Source organism: Ailuropoda melanoleuca, chromosome 7 (assembly GCF_002007445.2).
Source record: "Ailuropoda melanoleuca isolate Jingjing chromosome 7, ASM200744v2, whole genome shotgun sequence".
In the NCBI taxonomy this organism is placed as follows: domain Eukaryota; kingdom Metazoa; phylum Chordata; class Mammalia; order Carnivora; family Ursidae; genus Ailuropoda; species Ailuropoda melanoleuca.
The window spans coordinates 65629287-65653190 of NC_048224.1; the positions used below are offsets into that span (position 1 = coordinate 65629287).

At 39.8% G+C, this 23904-nt stretch overlaps 1 protein-coding gene across 6 annotated transcripts in view; it reads right to left on the reverse strand.

Annotated features, from left to right (window-relative positions):
- Positions 1-23904, reverse strand: part of MIPEP (mitochondrial intermediate peptidase) — a 190736-nt gene that overhangs the window by 139654 nt on the left and 27178 nt on the right. For all 6 annotated transcript variants that reach the window (XM_034664985.1, XM_034664986.1, XM_034664984.1 and 3 more), the window contains 2 exons: positions 22332-22392; positions 18621-18673 (listed from right to left, as the gene is read on the reverse strand). In XM_034664985.1, the coding sequence (XP_034520876.1) occupies positions 18621-18673; positions 22332-22392 (114 nt within the window). The remainder of the gene's footprint in view (positions 1-18620; positions 18674-22331; positions 22393-23904) is intronic.

Sequence of the window (23904 nt, forward strand, 5' to 3'; positions counted from 1 at the left end):
ATACCTAACAAAGGATTAATATCCAGAATATATAAAGAACTAAAACTCAAACAACCCAATTCAAAAATAGGCAAAGGACTTGAACTGACATTTCTCCAAAGAAGACAAAGAAAGAAAGAAAGAAAGAAAGAAAGAAAGAAAGAAAGAAAGAAAGAAAGGAAGGAAGGAAAAGATGCTCAACATCAACAACTGCATCAACATTTGCAACAAATGCAAACCAAAACTGCAGAGAGATACCACCTGGCATGAGTGACTCATTAGAATGGCCATTATCAGAAAACAAAAACAAAAACAAAAACAAAAACAATGTTGGCAAGAATGTGGAGAAACTGGAATGCTTGTGCACTCTTGGGGGGAATGTAAAATGGTGTTACCACTGTGGAAAACAGTATGGAGGTTCCTCAAAAATTAAAAATAGAACTACCCTATGATCCAGTAATTCCACTTCTGAGTATATACCCAAAAGAATTGAAAACAAGTTCTCTAAGAGAGATTTGTACACCCATGTTCACAGTATTATTCACAGAACTAAGATATGGAAGCAACCTACGTGCTCATCTACCACTAAACGGATAAGTAAAATGTGCTGTACACACACAAAAACAGGATTATTCAGCCTTAAAAAAGAGATTCTGCAATGTGCTACAACATGGGATGAACCAGAAGGACATTATGCTACATGAAATAAGCCAGTCACAAAAAGACCAACATTGTATGATTCCACTTACATAAGGTACTTAGTCAAAATCATAGAGACAGAAAGGAGAATGGTGATGGCCAGGGGCTGGGAGCAGGGGAGAATGTGGAGTTAGTGTTTAATAGGTACAGGGTTTCAGAGTTACAAGATGAAAAGAGTTAGGGGATGGACAGAGGTGAAGGCTGCATGACAATGTGAATGAAATACCTCTGAACTGTACATTTAAAAATGGCTAAAATAGTAAATTTTGTATTATGTGCATTTTAACTCCATAAAAAAAGAAAAAAAAATAAATAAGAGAATAAAAAGATTCTAGATCTTAAAATCAAACCTTCTTAGATTATAATAAACATGTAAATTATTCAATTATGTTTATAGAAAAGAAACATAGAAAGCTAACAACAACAATCCATAACCTGAAAATCTTTACTGACTTACTCATAAGTGTATTCAGGTAAAATTCAAAAAGACAATTTAGTTTGGAGAAAAAAATTAAGTACAGAATATGTTTATATAATAATCTACAGACAATTTTAACTCTATGTTATTATGAATGCTAAAGAGCAAATGGTATTAAGTTGAAATGACTAAGAAAAAAAGTATTATAAAGTAATACAAATTCCTTGTTTAAATAGAAAAATCCCGGAGCGCCTGGGTGGTGCAGTCGTAAAGCGTCTGCCTTCGGCTGAGGATGTGATCCTGGCATTCTGGGATCGAGCCCCACATTGGGCTCCCCCACTGGGAGCCTGCTTCTTCCTCTCCCACTCCCCCTGCTTGTGTTCCCTCTCTCGCTGGCTATCTCTCTGTGTGTCAAATAAATAAATAAAGTCTTAAAAAAAAAGTGTGAAGTTCTTTAATTAATTAATTAATTAATTAATTAAAAAAAGAAAGAAAAAAGAAAAAGAAAAATCCCAAATAATATCCTCTGGCTCACTATGCCCAGCATCCACAGGTAACCATTTCTTGTGTATCCTCATTCTATTTGTGCAAAAAGTTTATGTATGTGTGCATACATATAAATACACACACACACATATATGTATGTGTATATATATGTATATGTATAAATATGTATATGTATATAGAGAGAGCATGGAGATATATATTTATATATATATATATATATATATAATACAAATAGGATCATACCATTCATACTAATCTGCAATTTCCTTTTTTAACAAAAATATAATTTTAAATACTGGCCAATTCAGTACAAAGCTCTAGCTCACTCTCTCTCAGGTGTACAGAGTCATCTATGACAAGCATCTGCCATAACTTCAGTAGCACATCTCCTACTCTGAGGTGTATGGACACAGTAGGGGAGGCAAAGCCAATAAGTGCCGAACCTTTTAATGGGATTGTCCTATCACCGACATTGCTTGGAATTGCTCACACATGGTGATAATAAAAGCCGCCAGACTTGTAATCATGTTTTTACTGATTTTAACTTCTCTACGGAAAAGACACCCACAGCTACCCTCCCTGCACTGCTCTGCCTCTCCTCCTCCTGAGTAAGTTGGCCTACTCTTAGTTTATCTCTTTCACAGATGATGTTTCCACGAACACCCTCATCACACCAGGCAAGCCTATCTGTAGGACAGATTGCAGAAATGACCTTCTTGCGAAGTATGAGATTTAGAGGGGTGCCTGGGTGGTTCAGTTGGTTGGGCATCCGGGTCTTGATTTTGGCTCAGGCCAAGATGTCAGGATTGTGGGACTGAGCCTGCCTCAGGCTCCATGCTCAGCACAGAGTCTGCTTAAGATTCTCTCTCTCCCTCTACCTCTGCCCTTCCCTCACATTCATGTGCACAATCTAAATAAATAAACTCTTCAAAAAAAAAAAGTATGAGATTTATTAAAAAAATTTTGGAATTTAATCTTATTTATTTTTATTTTATTTTGAGATTTTACATTTTTAAATAGGTATTCCAAATCATCCTCCAAAACAAACTTAGTATTAATTTACATTCCTATCAACTGTGTATAAAATTGGTCAGTGTCCTCACTCTTGCCAATATAATTCTGGTATGTTGTTTTTAATAGTTTATTTCCTTCTTTGGCACTGTGGGCAGCATTTTCTTTTTCTTTCTGGTAATTTAGTGTGTTTATTTTTTAAAATTTTTTTTATTTTTATTTTTTAGGAAATGATAAACTTTGAGTATTTATTACCTTTTTTAAATTATTGTGTTTTTTTAAATTATGAAATGTTAGTCACCATACAGTACATAATTAGCTTTTGATGTAGTGTTCCATGATTCATTGTTTGTGTATAACAACACCCAGGGCTCCATGTGATACGTGCCCTCCTTAATACCCTTCACTGCGCTAGCCCATCCTCCCAGTCTACCCCCAAAACCTTCAGATTGTTTCCCGGAGTCCATAGTCTCTCATGGTTCATCTCCCCCTCTGATTTCCCCCCTTTTGGTTTTCTCTTCCTTCCCCTAATGTCCTCCGTGCTATTCCTTATGTTCCACATATGAGTGAAACCATGTGATAGTTGTCTTTCTCTGCTTGACTTACTTCACTTAGCATGTCTCACATTGAGGCTTTTCATCCATTTAGAGTTTATCTTTGTGTATGGTGTAAGAGAATGGTCGAGTTTCATTCTTCTGTATATAACTGTCCAATTTTCCCAGCACCATTTATTGAAGAGACTGTCTTTTTTCCATTTGATGTTTTTTCCTGCTTTGTCAAAGATTAGTTGACTATAGAATTAAGGGTCCATTTCTGGGCTCTCTATTCTGTTCCATTGGTCTATGTGTCTGTTTCTGTGCAGTACCATGTTGTCTTGGTGATCACAGCTTTGCAGTACAGCTTGAAATCAGGCAACATGATGCCCCCAGCTTTTTCTTTTTCAACATTTCCTTGGTGATTCAGGGTCTTTTCAACTTCCGCACGGATTTTAGGATTGTTTCTTCCAGCACTTTGAAAGATGGCATTGGTATTTTGATAGGGACGGCATTTAAAGTATAGATTGCTCTGGGCAGCATAGACATTTTAACTATGTTTATTCCTCTGATCCATGAGCGTGGGATGTTTTTCCACCTTTTGTGTCTTCTTCAATGTGTTTAATCAGTGTTCCGTAGTTTCTAGAGTATAGATCTTTTATCTCTTTGGTTAGGTTTATTCTGAGATATCTTATGGATTTGGTGCTATTGTAAATGGAATCGATCCCCTAATTTCTCTTTCTTCAGTCTCATTGTGTGTAGAAACGCAACTGATTTCTGTGCATTGATTTTGTATCCTGCCACATTACTGAATTGCTGTATGAGTTCTAGTAATTTGGGGGTGGAGTCTTTTGGGTTTTCCTCATAAAGTATCATGTCATCTGCGAAGAGAGAGAGTTTGACTTCTTTGCCAATTTGAATACCTTGTATTCTTTCTTGTTGTCTGATTGCTGTTGCTAGGACTTTTAGTACTAACTTGAACAATAATGGTGAGAGTGGGCATCGTTGTTGTGTTCCTGATCTTAAGGGAAAGGCTCTCAGCTTTTCTCCATTGAGAAAGATATTCTCTGTGGGCTTTTCATAGATGGTTTTTATGAAATTGAGGAATGTACCCTCTATCCCTACATTCTGAAGGGTTTTAATCAGGAAAGGATGCTGCATTTTGTCACATGCTTTTTCTGCAACAATTGAGAGGACCATATGATTCTTGTTTCTTTTCTTATTAATGTTTTCTATCACACTGATTGATTTGCAAATGTTGAACCACCCTTGCATCCCAGGGATGAATTGCACTTGGTCCTGACGGATAATCCTTTTAATGTAATGTTGGAACCTATTAGCTAGGATCTTGTTGAGCATTTTGGCATCCATATTCATCAGTGATATTGGTCTGTAATTCTCCTCTTTGATGGGGGTTTTTGCCAGGTTTGGGGATCAAGGTAATGCTGACCTCATAGAATGAATCTGGAAGTTTTCCTCCTCTTTCTATTTTTTGAAACAGCTTCAGGAGAATAAGTATTTCTTCTTATTCTAATGTTTGACAGAATTCCCCAGGGAATCCATCAGGCCCTAGACTCTTTTTTTGGGAGGGAGAGGTTTTTGATCACTGCTTCAATCTCATTATTGGATATTGGCCTATTCAGGTTTTCCATCTCTTCCTGTTTCAGTCTTGTAGTTTATAGGTTTCCAAGAAGGCATCCATTTCTTCCAGGTTGCATAATTTATTGGCATATAGTTGTTGATAATAGTTTCTAATGATTGTTTCTATTTCCTTGGTATTAGTCATGATTGCTCCCCTTTCATTCATATTTTATTAATTTGGGTCCTTTCACTTTTCTTTTGGATAAGTCTGGCCAGTGGTTTATCAATCTTATTAATTCTTTCAAAGAACAAGCTTCTAGTTTTGTTGATCTGCTCTACTGCATTTCTGGTTTCTAATCCATTGATCTCTGCTCTAATCTTAACTAATTCACTTTTTGTGCGTGGCTAGGCCTGTTCTTTTGTTCCATCTCCAGCTGTTTAAGATGTGAGTATAGGGTCTGTATTTTATAGTTTTCTATTCTTTTGAGTGAGGCTTGGATGGCTATGTATTTCCCCCTTAGGACCGCCTTTGCAGTATCCCATAGGTTTTGAACAAATGTGTTTTATTCTCATTGGTTTCCACAAATTGTTTAAGTTCTTCTTTAATTTCCTGGTTTACCCAAACATTCTTAAGCAGGATGGTCCTTAGCTTCCAAGTGTTTGAGTTTCTTCCAAATTTTTTCTTGTGATTGAATTCCAGTTTCAAAATATTGTGGTCTGAGAATATGCAAGGAATAATCTCAATCTTTTGGTATCAGTTGAGACCTGATTTGCGACCCAGTATGTGGTCTATTCTGGAAGAAGTTCCATGTGCGTTCGAGAAGAACGAGTATTCTGTTGTTTTAGGGTGGAATGTTCTGTATGTATCTGTGAGGTCCATCTGGTCCAGTGTGTCATTCAAAGATCTTGTTTCTTTGTTGATTTTCTGCTTAGATGATCCATCTATTGCTGGGAGTGGAGTGTTGAGGTCCCCTACTATTAACGTATTATTATCTATATGTATCTTTATTTTGGTTAACAATTGGCTTATGTAGTTGGCTGCTATGAGGTTGGGGGCATAGATATTTATAATTGTTAGATTCTCTTGTTGGATAGACCCTTTAAGAATGATATGGTGTCCTTCTGTATCTCTAACTCAGTCTTTAGCTTAAAATCTAATTTGTCTGATATGAGAATTGCTACCTCAGCTTTCTTTTGAGGTCTGTTGGAATGAAAAATGGTTCTCCATCACTTCACTTTTGGTGTGGATGTATCTTTTAGGTTCAAAGTGAGTCTCTTGTAGACAACATACGAATAGGTCATGTCTTTTTTCCAATCTGCAAGCCTGTGGCATTTTATGGGAGCATTTAGGCAATTCACATTGAGAGTGATTATTGAGAGATATGATTTTAATGTCATCATGTTGCCTGTGAAGTCCTTGTTTCTATAGATTGTCTCTGTAAATTTCTGTTCTGTATCACTCTTGGGTGTTTCTTCTTTTATAGAACCACCCTTAATATTTCTTGTAGGGATGGCTTGGTGGTCACATATTCTTCAGTTTCTGCCGGTCTTGGAAGCTCTTGTCTCTCCATCCATTCTGAATGACAGTCTTGCTGGATACAGTATCCTTGGCTGCATACTCTTCTCATTTAGTACTGTGAATATGTCTTGCCAGTCCTTTCTGGCTTGCAAAGTCTCTGTGGACAGGTCTGACGTTATTCTGATGTTCCTCCCTCTGTACATAAGAAATCTCTTCCCCTTTGTCACTTTCAAGATTGTTTCCTTGGATCTAAGATTTACAAATTGTACTATTATATGTCCTGGTGTTGGTCTGTTCTCATTGATCTTGGGAGGGGTCCTCTCTGCCTCTTGGACACGAATGCTTGTTTCCTTCCCCAGGTTAAGGAAGTTCTCAGCTATAATTTGCTCAAATATATCTTCTTGACCTCTCTCCTTCTCCACCCCCTCAGGCATCACAATAATTCTGATATTGGAACGTTTAAGTCCGTAATCTCCCTCAGCTTAGTTTCCTGAAATTGGATCCGTTTTTCCCTTGCCACCTCTTTTTCCTTCTTTTCTATCATCTCATCCTCTAATTCATTCTTCTACCTCATTTGCCCTAGCAGTCACAGCATCCAGTTTACTGAATTTCATTCACAGCATTTTTAAGTTCTGCCAGCTTCGTTCTCATTTCAGCTCTTAGAGATTTCTATATTTTCATTAATATTTTTCTCAAGCCTATACATCATCTTGATAATTGTTACTCTGAAATCCATTTCTGACATCTTGGTTATATCCGTATCCGTTAGTTTTCTGGCAGAGACCACAGCATCTGTTTCTTTCCTTTGATGGGGGTTCCTCCTCTTTGTCATTCTAATGACGTGTGGTTGAGGGAATGTACAGAGTCCAAATTATTGACCAGGACCCAAGCAAGATGTCCCTGTTTTATAGGGACCTTAAGGATGTGGGCTTCTCGTTCTTTCAGCCTGCCTTCTGGGGGAGGGGCCTGCCGCACTAATACTCAGGCAACCCTGTTTGGGCAGAGTTGCCCTGTACCCTGGTGGGGGAGGGGAGGTGGGCTCAGTGAGAACCGGTTTTTGGAGGCTTTTGTTCTCTGACAGCTTTCTGTGTCTGAGAGTCAGAGCAGCAGTGGTGGTATCCAAACCTCTGTCTCAGTAAAGAGAGATCGCAGTCTGCTCTCTACTGAGCTCTCCTGGCCACTTTAACTCTGTTTCTGTCGGTGCTGCTAAAAACCCACAACATTTTGGGTTGTGAGTCCCACAGCCACTCTGCCAGTCCTCGCTCCCACAGCTGGCAGGTCTCTGTCCTTTGTGCTTCTAAAACCACCAGCGCTCCTGAGCTCCCTGTTTCATTCTGGTTTCCTGCCGGCTACTGGTCCACAAGTCCCACTCGCTCTCCAGTGCAGAAGGCTTCTGCCTTCCCTGCACCAGAGCGCAGCAGCTCCCTCCCCCTTCCGTTTATCTTCCGATATCTGTGTGCAGACTTTCGGCTCCCTGCTTCATACCTCGAGACCAAGCACCGGAGATGTTCTGTTTGTAGAGATCCAGATGTATCTTCTTACATCTCAGGCTGATTTCATGGGTGTTCATGATGGTCTGGTAGATATCCAGCTCGATTCAGGGAACCAGTTGAAATACGGTCCCCTACTCCTCCACCATCTTTCCCCACCTCCAGCATTTATTCAATTTAGTGTGTTTAATAGTCTGTTTTTCCCCCTCTGGTGGTTATCTCTATCAGTTTTTTAAATACTTAAGCATTTATTTGTTGGTTTATCAACTTTAATTAATATTTATTATTATCTGTGATTCCCACTATCACATCATCCCATCTCCTATTTCACCCTGCCCATCTGTTCTCTTGTTGCATATAGATGTAGGAATAGCTATATTGATGTTCTTTTTGTTAATTTTACTAGGTGCAGGAAGGGGAACAGAGCTAAAGGCCTTTATTTTGCACCATTTACTGCATATCTCTAAGAATGTACACATTGTGTACACACCATTAGCAGCTAGGAAGAAGAGAGAAATCAAGCAGTGCTGTACTGTAGAGAGACTATTCTGGCAGTGGTAAACAGGACAGGACCTAGAATGCAAAGATTCATTACTATGAAAGATTACAGGAGATTTAATATTGCAAATATGTACGTTTCCCCTCAATTTAATCTACAAAATAAAAACTCATCCCTAAGTCATGATGATGATGATGATGGCGGCAACACTCACTATGACACTGGGCTAAGCCCCTTACAGTTTATTTCATTTATGAGCGAAAACAATCTTGCAAGGTAATATTGTTAGCCCCATGTTACATGATTTACAAGAAGATTTACAGGAAGAAAAGTAATCTCCCCCAAAGTTTTAACAAGTAGTAAGTAAAACAGCTGAGGTTTTCTTTGTAACAGGATCATAATGATGTGGGAGTTGAGAAGAAATGATCCCATACAAGAGAACTGAGGGCATGATTCTGTTTAGTACCTTAGTACTGAAGTCCTTTCCCCAAGGACTTGTTACAAGTTCAAAAACTAAAGGAAGATGACACTTGTATCTTTCATTCTTACTCTCGTTTCCAAAACCGCTATGAAAGGAAAGGAATTCCTGATCATGCTCAGGGCGTCAGAACACTGAGTACACTCCTAAGGCTGCCAAATTAGAGAAGAGAAAAGATAAACAAGAGGGTGATGAGAAAGAGAAGAAAAGGGAGTCAGGAGTATATATGGAAGAAAGAATTTTGAGAAACAGGAAACAGCGATGTCATAAACTACAAAGGTTTGGGGTGTTGAGGGCTTAAACAAGTTACTGAACAGTCTGACTGGCAGGCAGCTGGATAACTTGGAAAGATCAGGCTGATGGACTGACAGGGCTAAGACTCAGACTTTGGCCATTAGAAAGAGGAAGAATCCAGTGTTGACCACTGTTGGGGGAGGAATGGCAGAAAAAACAAGGACTATAGTCTCTCCAAGGGTCACGGGATAGGTAAGGTAATTATTTGTATTTTAAGATGTGAGAGGGGCTCCTGGGTGGCTCAGTCGGTTAAGCGTCTAACTCTTGGTTTCAGCTCAGGTCACGATCTCATGGGTCATGAAGTCAAGCCCTGTGTCGGGCTCCATGCTCAACCACGGAGTCTGCCTGAAGACTCTCTCTCCCTCTCAAATAAATAAATATTTAAAAAAAGAAAAAAGATGGGAGATCTTAGCACCTTGGCAGGCACACAGAAAGGAGTTAACAGAAAAGAAGAGATTGATGATATATAAGAAAGTTAGAACAATTGATGAAGCAATCCCTGTGACGGTTTGGATATTATTACCTTACATTTGCATAGTGCTTTCCAATTTGCAGAGTACTTTCACGTCATGAGTCTCCCATATTCCCTACATAATTCTGTGAGCCAGGTAGTACATGAATTATCAGCTAATTTTACTTGAGGAAACTGAGGCCCAGACAGGTTTGTAAGAATCCAAGGCAGTCCAGGAGAAAGAGCCCTGAAGTTAAAATCCTGGCTCTCTCTCTTACTGGTTCTGTGCTTTCGGCAAGTTACTTGGCTTTCAGAGGCCTCATTTTCCTAACCAGGAAAATGGGGATAACACTTCCCAGGCTCCCCTGATGATCAGATAACACATGCAAAGATGCTGGCATGGCACCTGCAGAAATGTAGGACATGCCTAAGCTACAGCAACACTGTCGAGAAGACTGAGTCAGTGCACTGAACATTCATTAATCACCTATTATGTGCCCGATAACTCCTCGAAATAGAGTCAGGCACTGTAACCATAAAGCATAACTGCAAGTGACAAGGGGCATCAGCGCACAAAAGGCTTAGGAACAAAGACGAGGCTGTGGCTAACTGCGCCTGCCAAAGGGGAGAGGATGACAATGTAAGGATCGGGGAGAAGTTCAAAACGGAGGTGGCCTCAGGGGTGGATGTTGAAAGAAGAGTTCCCTGGTGGAGGGGGAAGGGCATTCTAGGAGGAGAAAGAGCACCAGCAAAGGCTCACGGGCATTCAAGCAAACAGGGCACGCAAGCTGGATCAAGCAAAGATTGCCTTATAGCTGACTCAGCCACCTCAGACAGCAAGAAAGAGATCATAGCACCTGCACGCTGCTCCACGCCCTCCATGACTCCCACAAGTGAGAGGCAATTCCTTCCTGAAGGACAGCCAGAATGGGAAAAGGTACAGCAAGGCTGCAAAAGACGTGAAGAGCTCCGAGGAATTTCCAGCAGCTACAACCCTGATTTGAGGCACAGTCCCTACAACACACCAATCACGTGGTAGCAGGCCCACTCTGTGGGCCCCTGCCTTTCATGCTCGCAGCTGACACCTGCCACACAGTGTCAGATCACACCTAGGATGTTTCAGTGGCCACAGGTCACTGAAGCCCTCGAGGATCCATACCAGAAGTCATCTAAGTCACGGCCAGCAGCCACAGCACCAGAGCCACCCATCTGCCTGTGAATACCTGCTCATGGCATCTCCAGCCACAATTTTCTTATCTGCATAGACACAACACGTAAGAAATCCCTCCTCTGTCATCTCAAGACCCCCAGAATGGCAGAGAAGTGCTACAGACAGCACAGAAAACCTTACGGCCCGTCAGAGCCAGAGCCCAATAGAAACAGAATAAAACTGAAGTGTACTTTGAGGATTTAATTTCATTGCCATTCCTTTCATCACCTCAAACTCTTTTATAGTTTTACAAGAGAGTTTTACTACTATGTACTGTAAAGATGTTCCACTGATTTGAATACAGAAATAAGACATGTCTGGAATCCTTTTATTCCTCTTCCTCAGAAACAAATAGGAAGAAAATGACTGTTATCCACCATGGCTGCTAAATGAAGCGCAAAGACACTCTTTACTCAACCCGTTTAAAAATATGCTTACCTATGGGTTTACAAATTCTCAGTTTTCAAAGAACTAGAACATATTCTAATCGGCATGGTAAAATGGTAAAAAATTAGGTCTTTCTGATTAGGAGCCACAGAATTTAGCAATATCTCAAAAACCCTATCAGGAACACTAATTATCACTGAAACAAGTACAGAAATATTAGTCAAGAGATTTTCAACTGAAGAATTCTTTGTTGTAATTTGAGGTCTTCAAAAAAAAAAAAGTCAGTGTATCACTGTACTCATGAAGCACCATCTATGAGTCAGACTTATATTTCAACCTCTGATGCACCTGGGATTAAAGAAAGAACTTGGACATTATTTCTAAACACATCTTGGCATTGAACTTCGTGAAAATATAAAAACGCAATTAAGTATAGTCAGGGAACCCAGGCTGAGACTGCAGGTAAACAGCGGCTTCAATCTTGCCCTGTGCTACTCAGGTTAAATGAAACCTGGTGTGAGAGAACCTTTGCACCCAAACGGCAAAGGCTTACGATGGCTCACTGCGCCGCCGCCGGGAAGCAGCCGGCGGGCCAGAGGGCATGCGCGGGCTAGGGAGCATGCGCGCTGAGCAGGAGCAGAGCAGGGAACAATGCTGTCCGGGGAACCATTTCTAACTTTAACAGGAGAAAATGAAATAGAATAGTTTAGCCATCAGTAGTGACTGACTAAGCATGACTTTAATGTGCTAGTCGGATGGTATTTTTAAATACTGAGTCTTGAAAGCCACAGGGAAAGGTACCGTTTGATCCGGTTAAACCAAGGCAAGGTAGTGAAAGAAGTGAATGATACTAAAACCTGCTCACCTTTCAGGTAATTAGATTGTACTGAAGATAAAGATCTTTTACCCTCTCTGTTTTATAAAGAATCAGTCATTGCCAATTTGGTCGTTTCTACCTTGTCTTCCGAGGCTAACGGCAAGGAAGGTTCTCCAGCCAAACTAATGGCGCAGATCAGCTACCTAGTTCACCGGAAACTGTAGTTCACTTAAATCAAAACCAAAGTTAGCAAATATAATACAATTTTATCATCACCCGAGACGGGGGCAAGTGAACTAGTACGCCTGATATAAGGGGGAAAGGATGACCCCATCACACTGCTGTGGCACCACATGACAGAAGCCCCATCACAGAGACTGGAGCCAAATCTTAGGATAGCACCGAGACTTCTACTTGTAACAGTCTCTCATACAGCTTCCTAAATTATAGCAACATGTAAAATTAGTTATACCTGAAGTCCAAAAATAATGGGGGGTGGGCATAGCGCCCAGATTAGAGATAGCAGCAAAATGACACCGCAAGAAAGCAATCACATCAATCCAGAAGTTTGGGGAAATCCATAGGACAAGTAACCTGGTGTCTGCAACCGGTCATGAAGAAGGTGGGAGGTGGGATGGGGGTATGAAGTGTGCAGACCTGCTCTAGAGTAAGAGACTCAGGAGACAGAAAAACCTAATGAAATATGCAGGCCACATTTGGTTCCAACAAGCTGCCTGGGAGAAAATGGACCTGATATCATCAAGGACGTACGAATACGGACTGAGTACTAGATGATGCCAGTGGACTTCAGTGAACCTTCTTAGGTCATGCTAGGGCTGCCATGATGTAAGAAAATATCCGTATTCCTTAGAGATCCATAATAAAACGTCCAAGTGAAAAGACATGAGGTCTAGGGTTTACTTTAATAACAAGGAGAAAGAAAAAAGAAAAAGAAAAAACAGATATAAATGAAGCAAATCCAGCACAGTTTTGATAGTTACTAAATCTGGAAGATGAATATATGGGGGTTACCTATGTTATTCTTTATATTTTTGCTTATTTTGAAAGTTTTCATAATAAAGGTTCTTTTTTAAACACTGACAGGACCCAGCTCACTGCACATCCACTAGCCAATAAAACATACAATTTCACACATCAAATAAGTCTTTGTTATCTTGAAACACCACAGTGTCATCTGTCTAAGAAAATCCAGGGTCTTCTGATGAGTTTAAAACATAAAACATTCCTATCTCATTATGTGAATGCTCTTGAACTTTTGCGAATATACCTTAGCAAGGAATAAACAATACGGAATTCCCCTTCCCAATAATGTCCTTATATAAAATAGCATCAAAATTAATGAAGTATGATTCACTGAAACTCACTATTGGCAGAAAAGAAATAAAGTAGCCAAGCATTATAAACCAAAATCAAACACCGCCAGGACACATTAAACAACTTTAAAAATGATTATCTCTACAGGGCAGGGAAAGGGGGGATGCTGTGAGCAGGGACAGGGGTGACCCCAAAATTTCTCAATGAGTCCTTTTTAATGTTGCTTTGACTTAATTTTGTTTTGAGCCACACAAATGGACTGCCTATTCAAAAACCACATTTAATTTTAAATTAAATAACAGCATGCATACTTATCATAATTTAAAGAATTACTTTTTCTCTACCATAAGGATTCCAACACTAAAACTTAAAAAAAAGTTAAAGTGCTCTTTAAGATGTCCATTGGTCGGTCACTCATGAAACTATTTCCCAGGATCAACCTTTGATGGTTTTAAAACACATTAATTTCTTATCTTACTTCTAATAGGTTCTTTCCTTTCTTAAGGCGAACATTTAAGAAACTTAAAATGAATGTGAACATAAAAGTAAAAAAAAGAGTCCCTGGGGTGAACTTGAAAAACTCAAATCAAGGAAAGCCCCTTCTGTTTTTTGTTTCATGTCAAACCACACATTTAAGTCTTTACTTGAAACCAGAGGAATTTAACAAGGATTTAGCAGTCTTCAGTTTGTTCCCTTCTTCTAACCTCAAACCCAAACTCTTATATTTTCACTTTCTTTTCTCATCCATTACCTGTGCTTCTCGGCCACCTCTTGTCAATTAAGATTATTGAAACCTCAAACCAAAACTCAATCATTTGCCTTTTAAGCTACTTAAAATAGATGTTTAAACCCCCAATTCTCACAACGCCATCTGAAGCATTTCAGTATCCCTTTTCTTGGTTCTTTTATTGAGTTAATAGCCAAACAAAGACCTACTACTGGAAGTTGAAATAAATTAACTAAAGCCCCTGGTGGATACCAGATAGGTTACATTGTGTTCCTGGAAGAGCTGGTGATTTCTTAACTCTAAGAACCAATGACCCTGGTAGAAACCTCTGTCAACAAATGAGCATTCTGAAGGCCTCCCGATGGTCACTGCTTTCAATAAATCAGAGAGATGAAAAAGGCCATTCACAAAAAAATGATATTCTTCTTTACAAAACAAATGTATCACTGGATTGCTTTAAGATTTTATTTATTTATTTGAGAGAGAGCACACAAGCAAGGAGAGGGGCAGACAGAAAGGGAGAAGCAGGCTCCCCACTGAACAGAGAGCTTGATGCGGGGCTTGATCCTAGGACCTCAGGATCATGACCTGAGCTGAAGGCAGATACTTAACCAACTGAGCCACCCAGGTGCCTCTCACTGGATTGTTTTTAATAAGGATTTCCAATTACCGGTTTAGACAGTCTTGAACAATGGCTATCAACCAATATGCATTTACTGAGAGTCCAGAGTGCATATGTCACATTTTACTACAAATAGAAGAAACAAGACACACTTTGTTATCAAGAGCTTTAAGGTGTGGTTGACAAGACACGTTTAACATATGACACCAAAAGAACACATTGTTAGAAGGTCAAGTGTGCCACATGTAGGCTATAAGCATGGTGGTGGCTGGAACTGCAGTGGCTATGGCAGACCTGGAGGTTTCGTGGACTCCTGGCAAAACTTCACAGGTAAGATAGCAAAGAAAGGCAAGGGGAATGCTAGCAGCCACCAGACACAGGCTCTGCCTGAGAAAGGGATCTGACTTGGGACAGAGAGTTTAGTCTGGCTGAGGAAAACTATAAAGGAAGAGGCGTGGTAGGAAAAACCAGAAAGGCAGGCCATACCCAACGAATAACTGTGGTGTGCATGTGTTCATTGTTAAAGAAAAGCAGGCTGTGACCAGATCCTAGAAGCCATGAATGATGGCTCCAATTCTGTTTTGTTTTTTGGTTTGTTTTTTTTTAAGATTTTATTTATTTATTAGACAGAGAGAGACACCGAGAGAGGGAACACAAGCAAGGGGAGTGTGAGAGGAAGAAGAAGGCTTCCTGCTGAACAGGGAGCCCGATATGGGGCTTAATCCCAGGACCCTGGGATCATGACCTGAGCCGAAGGCAGATGCTTAATGGCCGAACCACCCAGGAGCCCCTCCAATTCTATTTTGAAGGCAGTAGCTATCCCATGATCTTCAAGAGGAAAGGGACCAAAAGTGAACTGTCCTGCCAGCCAGACACAGGGTTCCTCTCCCCAGACACAGCAATACTCTGTGAAGCACAGGCAAGGTGGACCTCCATGTCCCCATGTTCTTTCTCCATCACTAAAAGCTTCTCTGACGAGCATTCAACAACTAATTCGATATGTTCACCATACTTTGATGAGTATTTTCTTAGACAAGCCTTCAGGGAGAAGTGACCACTCCCTCAAGAGATTCTAGAGAACACTTAAAAAGCACCTCTTAGAGTAGATCATCCTCTCAGTGTCCATAGAAGGCCAATTGCATATGATAATATTATCTCAGTACTAATAATACCAACACTAATTCACTTCGTCCTGACCTATGACATAGGGATTATTACAACTCCCGTTTTACAGATACCTTTGCTGAGAGGTTAGAGAGGACAAGTAACTTTTCAAAGGTTGTGTGTAGCTCATTAGTGGTGGAGCCGGGACTCACCCAGGCCGCCCAGACCTCAGGGAACGTGCTTCAGACCACACGGGCATGCCGCCTTGGGTGTTCCCACTCTCTCCAATGGCCCAGGTGGACAGTGAGACACTGTCCTATGGCTAGTGCACAGGGGACAGAACTCCCAACCTACCTGGGGGCTCAGCGATCTCTAAGTACTGACTCCAGAGTCAGTCAGCAACACTGACTTTACAATATTGTACTTTTGGTAGAAATGGAGAAGAGAAAGTCACTATCCTTTATTCAATGTCTTTTATTTAAGATCACTACCAGACTTGTCCGAGATCCCTCTCATACTCCTAATTAATGCGTATACTTTACAACTGAGTATAGCTTTCCAAGTCTTCAGATATTCATATATAATTTCTACAGAATCACCATTTGGGCATCCTACACTTACAGAATAAAGCTAAATGACAAAAATATCACTTAAATATAAGGCTAGGGCATTCATTAAAATAATCAGGGGTGGGCAACATGAAACAGAGGAATGCCACATAAAAATCACAGTAGCAAAAATCAGAAAGAAACAAATACACCTATTTTACATTACTTTCCAATGTCAAAAGTTGTGGTTTTTTTTGGTTGGTTTTTTTTTTTTTGGTTTTTTGTTTTTTTGGTTTTTGGGTTTTTTTTTTTTTGCTAGGAATAGCAATCCTTTATTATAAATGCTACTGGATCTTTTTAAGACACATATTTACTATGCTTGGAATAAGTGGGCATGCTTAATAAAACAATTAGAAAATACGCCAGTTTTTTAACTAAGCAAAGTACATACTGTTATACAATTTACACACAATTTTAATGTTAACAGTAGAAATAATGAGATTATTTCACTTTTTGATATTTAACAATAAAAAGACTTTAACTCCCAAGACCTGCACTACAACCAATTTAATAGATTCTGTCATCAGAATGGTGGTCTTGGCATCTTATATGAGTTCTATTAAAAACTTTTTGGATATGGAAGGCATTGATAAAAAAAAAAAATTAGTGTTCCTTTATGCTATATCTTGGTTGGCCAAGCAACCAAGCCAAATCTTTGAAAAAAACTGAAAAGAGAAATTGTATGTTTTATGTAAAGATAGGGAGCAAAGTCTGAAGTTCTGCAGCCATAAAACACATTTGTGAAGAATTTTATTAAGCTATAATATATTCTAAGCACTCACTGTTTATCATAATTAAATGACTACAGATTTTGAGTAATAGTTTATGTGCTTCCATAGAGAAGGCGGCTCATGCTGAATTTGGGATATATGTATAAAAAACAGTAGCTAACAAAGTATTATGAGACAATATGCTTTGTAAGGTTCGTCTAAGGAACAGAGATGTCCCAGAGAAGCCAAAGAGAGGAAAATGAATGAATATTAAGTGGATAAGCTCTTCCACACACTAACTGATCTCAGGGCACCTCTTCCCCCCAGTGCAGAAAAGAACAACAAAAGTTACTGTTTTCTGCTTCTCATTAAAATAAACAAAGAGTCTAATTTTAGTGAGGTATTTACTACCCTTCACTTGATGCCTGAAAAATGCATAGTAACAAAGCCTTTAAAGTTAAATATCAATCAAATAAGCATATTATTATCATGATATGTGCCAACATGCTTTAATGAAGAAAAAGGCACAAAGCTTTTATTTTCTTCCACTACCTAAATCAATCTTAACTCTTTGGGTTAAAGCTGAGGAGCTCAAAAAGGAAGTGTAAGAGAAAAATGTTAAAAAAATCTTGAAGGGTAGGACTTCGAGATCTTTTTTTTCTTAATTACTTTTATATATATAAAGTTGCTTGGGACATCAACATTTCTAAATGTGTTCACTTTACAGGCTTCCGTATTTCTTGGGTTTATGTGCAAATATAAAAATGACAGAAATAGTGCATATTTAGGGAAAAAAGCATACCTACTAGTTTCCCATAATATAATAAACACAGGACAATACAGAGGCTAGAGGAGTACTCACATCAAGCTAACTGACCTAAATCTTTTTTTTTTTTTTAAAGATTTTATTTATTTATTCAACAGAGATAGAGACAGCCAGCAAGAGAGGGAACACAGCAGGGGGAGTGGGAGAGGAAGAAGCAGGCTCACAGCAGAGGAGCCTGATGTGGGGCTCGATCCCACAATGCCGGGATCACGCCCTGAGCCGAAGGCAGACGCTTAACCGCTGTGCCACCCAGGCGCCCCTAACTGTCCTAAATCTTGATTTCACATATATCCTTCCAGATGTGTCAAGAAAGTGTCCACGATATGTTCAAATCAAAATGAGGAAACAAGAAAACCACACAGCCCCATCCCAAGGACTACTTTATTCTTTCATTGGCTCAACATATATTTACTGAGCACCCACCCTGGGCCAGAAACGAAAGACAACCGGGGTTCTAGCAAAGTCCCAGCCCCCAGAATGCTTCCAGTAAGGGAACCTGGAAGCTACACAGAGGGAGAAGCCAGACCCCACAGGGAGATACTGCAAAGTTTTAAACAAGGAAATGGCATGAGCCATAGAAGAACAGGCGCTGGGGGAGGGGTAGAGCATGAGCCTATGACTGATTACTCCAGATCAAAAACATGTGGGCAAAGGCAGACCATGGGAGCACAGGGCCTGAACTTGAGAGTGTACAGGCTTATGACGTGGGCAATTGAGTGAGGACAGTAGTTGCATAATTGCTGTACAAGACGCCCGATAAGTATTAGTTTCTTTCTTCTTTCTCATAGATGAGGATTTCTCCCCCAAAAACTTACCTTTCTGCACGAATCACACCACTGTAGTAGGGGGGATCCCAAGGCATTAATTCCTACAATGGAAAAATTCGTTGCTATGAAAGTTATTGACTACTTCACAATTTTTACCAAAAATTTAGCCAGCTTATAAAATGTAAACTTCTTATAATATCAGAAAAGGTTTATAAAAACCCTGAAAATTCATGAAATCCCCACCTCTTTATTTTGACTTCTGTAATCAATGAGTACAGAGATATAAATGAAACATAATCCCAGAATTTGGGGAAAAGGTACATACTGTACCATGTAAACACAAAAGTCAACATTAAGAGATTAAATCAGCCACGTTGAAATTTTTCCCAAAATGCAACCCATGTATCAATCCATAAAACATACTGCAGGTAAGATTAGGGTCCTAAAGGTAAGATTAGAGTTCTTTCTAAATCTAAGCAGGAAGCTTAGGGTGGATCCCCAAAATGAAAGCAACAATTTCAAGTGTAACAAAGGGAGAATTACCTGTAATCTTGGCAAAGAAAATATGTCATAAAGAAGCACTGTCACAATAGTTGGTTTTGACAACTGGCGCAGAATTCTGAAGGGAGGAAAAGCTTGAATCCCTGAATGAGCCTCCTCCCCACAAACTGTCCAGGTGACAGGAGTGACTAACAGCCCAGGCTGTGAGGTCAGAACGCCTGGGCTCTAGTGTGCAATCCACACTACTGTACGGTGTGGAAAAGTCATTTCTGCTCGCCAATGCTTTCCCGTCTTCCTTCTACACGACCTGATCTCACCCCTCTGTACCCTGAGCCCACCTCCCGCCGCTCTTGCCCTCCCTCACTCCACTCTGGCCACACTGGTCTCCTCACTGTTCCTTGACCACAAGAGGGAGCTGTTCTCTCTGCCGAGAAGGCTCTGTCCTGCATTATTGCTGCGGGGCACTGCCTCGTTTCTTCCAAGTCTCTGCTCAAGGGTCTTCTCACATGAGAAGTCTTCCCTGACCAATCCCTCGAACACAGCAACCACCATCCCCTTTTCTCTGCTTTATTTTCCCCTGTTGCCCTCATCACCATACAACATGGCACATATTTATTTCTTTCATGAATTTACTATCCATTTTCCTCCCCTAGAATGCAAGCTTCTTGAGGACAGGGACTTTTTCACATTTTTCCTGTTACGTCCTGGCAGCCTGAACACTGTCGGGTACACCGTAGTGCCTCAGTAACAGCATTTCTTATTGCACCTAAACTACTAAACAGAAGACCTGGTATTGTGTAAGAGCTCCAAGAACACTGGCTTCTGTCCTTTGATTTATCCTTTAAATTTTCAGTTCAGACATTATCTCCTCAAATAACAAGGTGTTCTTTCTCATGTTCCATGATCCGTAATCATGTTCCATGATCACGCTGTTACTATGGAGTGTAGCCAATATAAGACCTTACAGCCTTATTTCCTTCTCCCAGCATCCCCAGAACTCTAGCCCCAAGGTGTTCAGTTCCTGGGACACATTTCCTCCAACAGATGACCATTTACTATCTGCTATGTACCAGACAGTGCAGGCTCTAGGGAAACAAAACCCAGTAAGACCCAATCCCTGTGCCAAGGAGCTGATAATGGTCCAGGCGGTAGAAAGCCAAGTGACTCCACAACCAGAGTACAGTAGGTCATGCGCACGACGCTGTACCATGTGAAAGAGAGCCCATGAGAAGGGTATTTAAATCACAGTGGAAGGTCAGGAAATGTTGGGAGGAGCCAAAGCTGGAGCTGAGTTTGAAGACTGGGCACACTGCAACCGGACGAGAAATGGGGAAAGGCATTCCTGTGTATGGTGTTTGTGAATGACGGCAAGCTACCTACCATAGTGGCTGGCACATAAATATCAGTCTGGACTGAAAAGTAAAAGAAAGGAAAGCAAGGACAAGCAAAGCAGTAAGTAACTAAAAAAAGGCAAGAGCATTACACAGGTATTATTAGTAGGGGACAAGGGACAGTAACTTGGCTTAAAGGGGCAGCAGAAGATAAGGCTAGAGAAGCAGGCAGAAGCAAAATTAGGAAAGCCTTGGTGGGAAAGCTAAGAAATAGGAAGGTAAATCTGAGAATTACAGCAAGCCACTGAAAAATCTTAAATAAAAGAGTGACAAGATCAGATCTGCTTTCTGGCAAAATCGCTCTGGTGGCAAGTCATTCATTCATTCATTCATTCATTCATTCATTCATTCATTCATATTTCAAGTAAGTGCTGAGTAGCTACCCTGTGTCTAACACTGAACTAGGCGCGTTGCTAAGCAGTCCAAATCAGCAGCCAGAACAAAAGGCTAGAAAACCAGTTCGGCAGCTACAATCTGGGTAAGAAGTCACAGTGACCTCAGCCAGGGCTGTGGCAATGGGCATGGAGAGGCAAGAACACAGAGTTCTCAGGAGGGTAGAATCCACAGGATTTAGTAACTGACTGGGGTGGGGGGAGATAAATAACCTGAAGGGCTTGTCGAAACAAGGATTACAAGGCTAGAGATACAGCAGGTCTCATTTGGGGCTTGAGAATTTGTATTTTTAACAAGCTCCAGGGAACACACTTCGAGAACTACTGGCCTAGAAAGAGTGCAGGTTCTGGCTGCGGTAGCAGGGTGACAACAGAGAATTTGTGAGATCAGGCATTTCACAAAGATCTGTGGAATAACCTGTATCGATAAGCTATACAAACTGTCTAGAGAGGATAGTTTCATATTAGCTTTTAATAAATTAGCTTTTGACAACACATTTTATCTTTTCTGTTTCTATGTTCACCAGAATAAATTCTGATCTATATCTAGTTCCCTAAGTGGACCTACCTCCCAAGCCAAAATATGCAGATAACTAATCCTGGTTACTTTACTCTAGAAATTGATGAATTTGATAGGATTAATCTATTTCTTAGAGATCACATCTGAGAAACTGGTAAATAGTTTCTAAATCTGCAAGGCTCATTTCCCCTAAATGTTCTCTATGACTTTGGCCCTGGCAGCCAGCACCAAATCAAGAATTGCCGACAACAGCACCTACAAGAGAATGATACAAACAACCAGCAACCCTGCTGTTCCCTTGAGCCAAATGAGAACCAGGGTCCTAATACCTGGAATCCCATCACTTTTCAGGGCACACCACCACTTGGGCAGCCTTCTGGACATAAGGACACTTAAGCCTGCAGTGTAAGATCAAGTAATCATTTAACTGTATGATTGAAAACAACCCTTAACTGTGTTAGGATGGGGTATACTTTGAAGTCAACATCGATCTATTTAATCGAGCTCCATAAATTAGCAAATAAAAAGTAAATGGCAATGTTAACATTAATGGTTAAACTGTCACCTGCCAGATCAATCCACTGAGCCTCCTAAAAGGCTGCTTCAAACTGAGAAGCCCACTTTCGCCGTAATGGAAGCTGACTTCGCGTGAGTGTATATTAACACGTGTTGTTGACATACATTTATACGCGTCTATATATGTATGAGCATGCATGAGTATTATGTCAACTAACCAACAAAAATACTGGATTTCCTGGAAGTGTCAAACTCAGACATATGGATCAAGTATTGCAATTGTTCACCAAACCCAAGAATCAGAACCAAGACCGGGGATCAGAAACAAGACCATACACACCTTTAGCATATCACAAGAAAGTTCTTGAGCCAAAAGATAAGGACTTCAGCTGATAGACTGTTTATATTATAATAAAAAAATTCTAAAATTGTCACTTACAGAATTTTGAGGATTTAGTTTCATTTTCATCCCTCGTATCATCTCAAAGTCTTTTATAGTTCTGTAAAACAGGTATATCATTCATTGTTTGGACAAAATTTTAATAACTACATTATTAAAGAACTAGCTTTCTAGGGGGATGGGGTAACTGGGTGATGGGCATTATTAAGCAGGGCACTAGATGTAATGAGCACTGGGTGTTATATGCAACTGATGAATCACCAAACTCTACCTCTGAAACTAATAATACACTATATGTTCATTAATTGAATTTAAATATTTTTTTAAAAAAAGAACTAGTTTTCTTATGTAACTTTCCAGTGTTCATGATAAAACTGGAAGTAATCTGTAGTGCAAATGTAAACCAGTATTAATCCAACTTTTATCTGTGTTAGAATGGACAGCAGTATATCATCAGTAAATTACCGCAATTTTTACCTTAGAAAATACCCTAGCAGATAGATATAGGGCTTGAAAGCATTCAAGCTTGGAAAAATTAACAATGTTACAGATACATGTAAAGGTTATTACCAGCAAACTTTAAATCTCTGCTCTTTGCTATACATTAAAAAGGTAAGAGACTAACAAATTACCTTCTACAAAAAATATGAACAGATTATATTTAAGATTACTTTTCATAATTTTTCCCTTACAGAAAAACTTTAGCTGGGCAATATTCAAATATGTGCTTAATATCTATGGAACATGAAGTTTCTATTAGAATTAACTCCTATATATAACTGTAAAAATCTGAAGATATGTTTGCTCAAAATATAATCTATAGTTACATACAAGAGAAGAAAGAATACTACCACTTAATAAAGCAAAGTAGAGAAAATTCTCAACTAACTGCATAATTAACATGGCCTCTTCATTAAATCAAACCCACAATGGTTCACTAGATTAAAAGAAAAGTTTAGAATTTATAAACATAATCCAAATTAGAGAGGATTGGGTTCTAAGGCATGAGTTTACAATAACAGAAAAAGGAAATTTGAGCTAAAATTCAACGTGCTGGTATAGTCAAAAAGGCAAAGGAAATGCTGGACAGCATTATGAGACAACCACGATGTGCCTCTTCCTGGAATCCTCAGTATCTGAAGGCTGCCGGAGCGCAGCCTCTCAGCAAAGCACTAGAAGAGGGCCAGCGAAGGACAAGTGACTCTATCAAAGACGGAAAGGCAGGAATACAACAAAGTGACTTACTACAGAGAACTACAAAAGTTGAGGCAGATCATTCTTAAGATCCAAACCACAGATCAATTTACCATATCCAGGAGCCACCTACATTTAGGCCAAAAGAAGAGAAACACTGCTTTATGAACTTGTTATAAAATTAGTGGCACGAGTTGAAAACATAGTTTCCAAAAGGCTTGGGAAAAAATGTTTAATTACACATCAGTGATGGGTTCCTAAGACAAGGAACTAGTTCATCAGAGGGGACAGCCTAAGTTTTCAAGATTGTCGCCTTAGGAAGACAGCTATGTGCTAAGTATTCCTCAGAGTTAATCCAATCTCCTGCTGACTAGTCCACAGATATGACCCAATATTCTCATACTTACATTCTTAATAG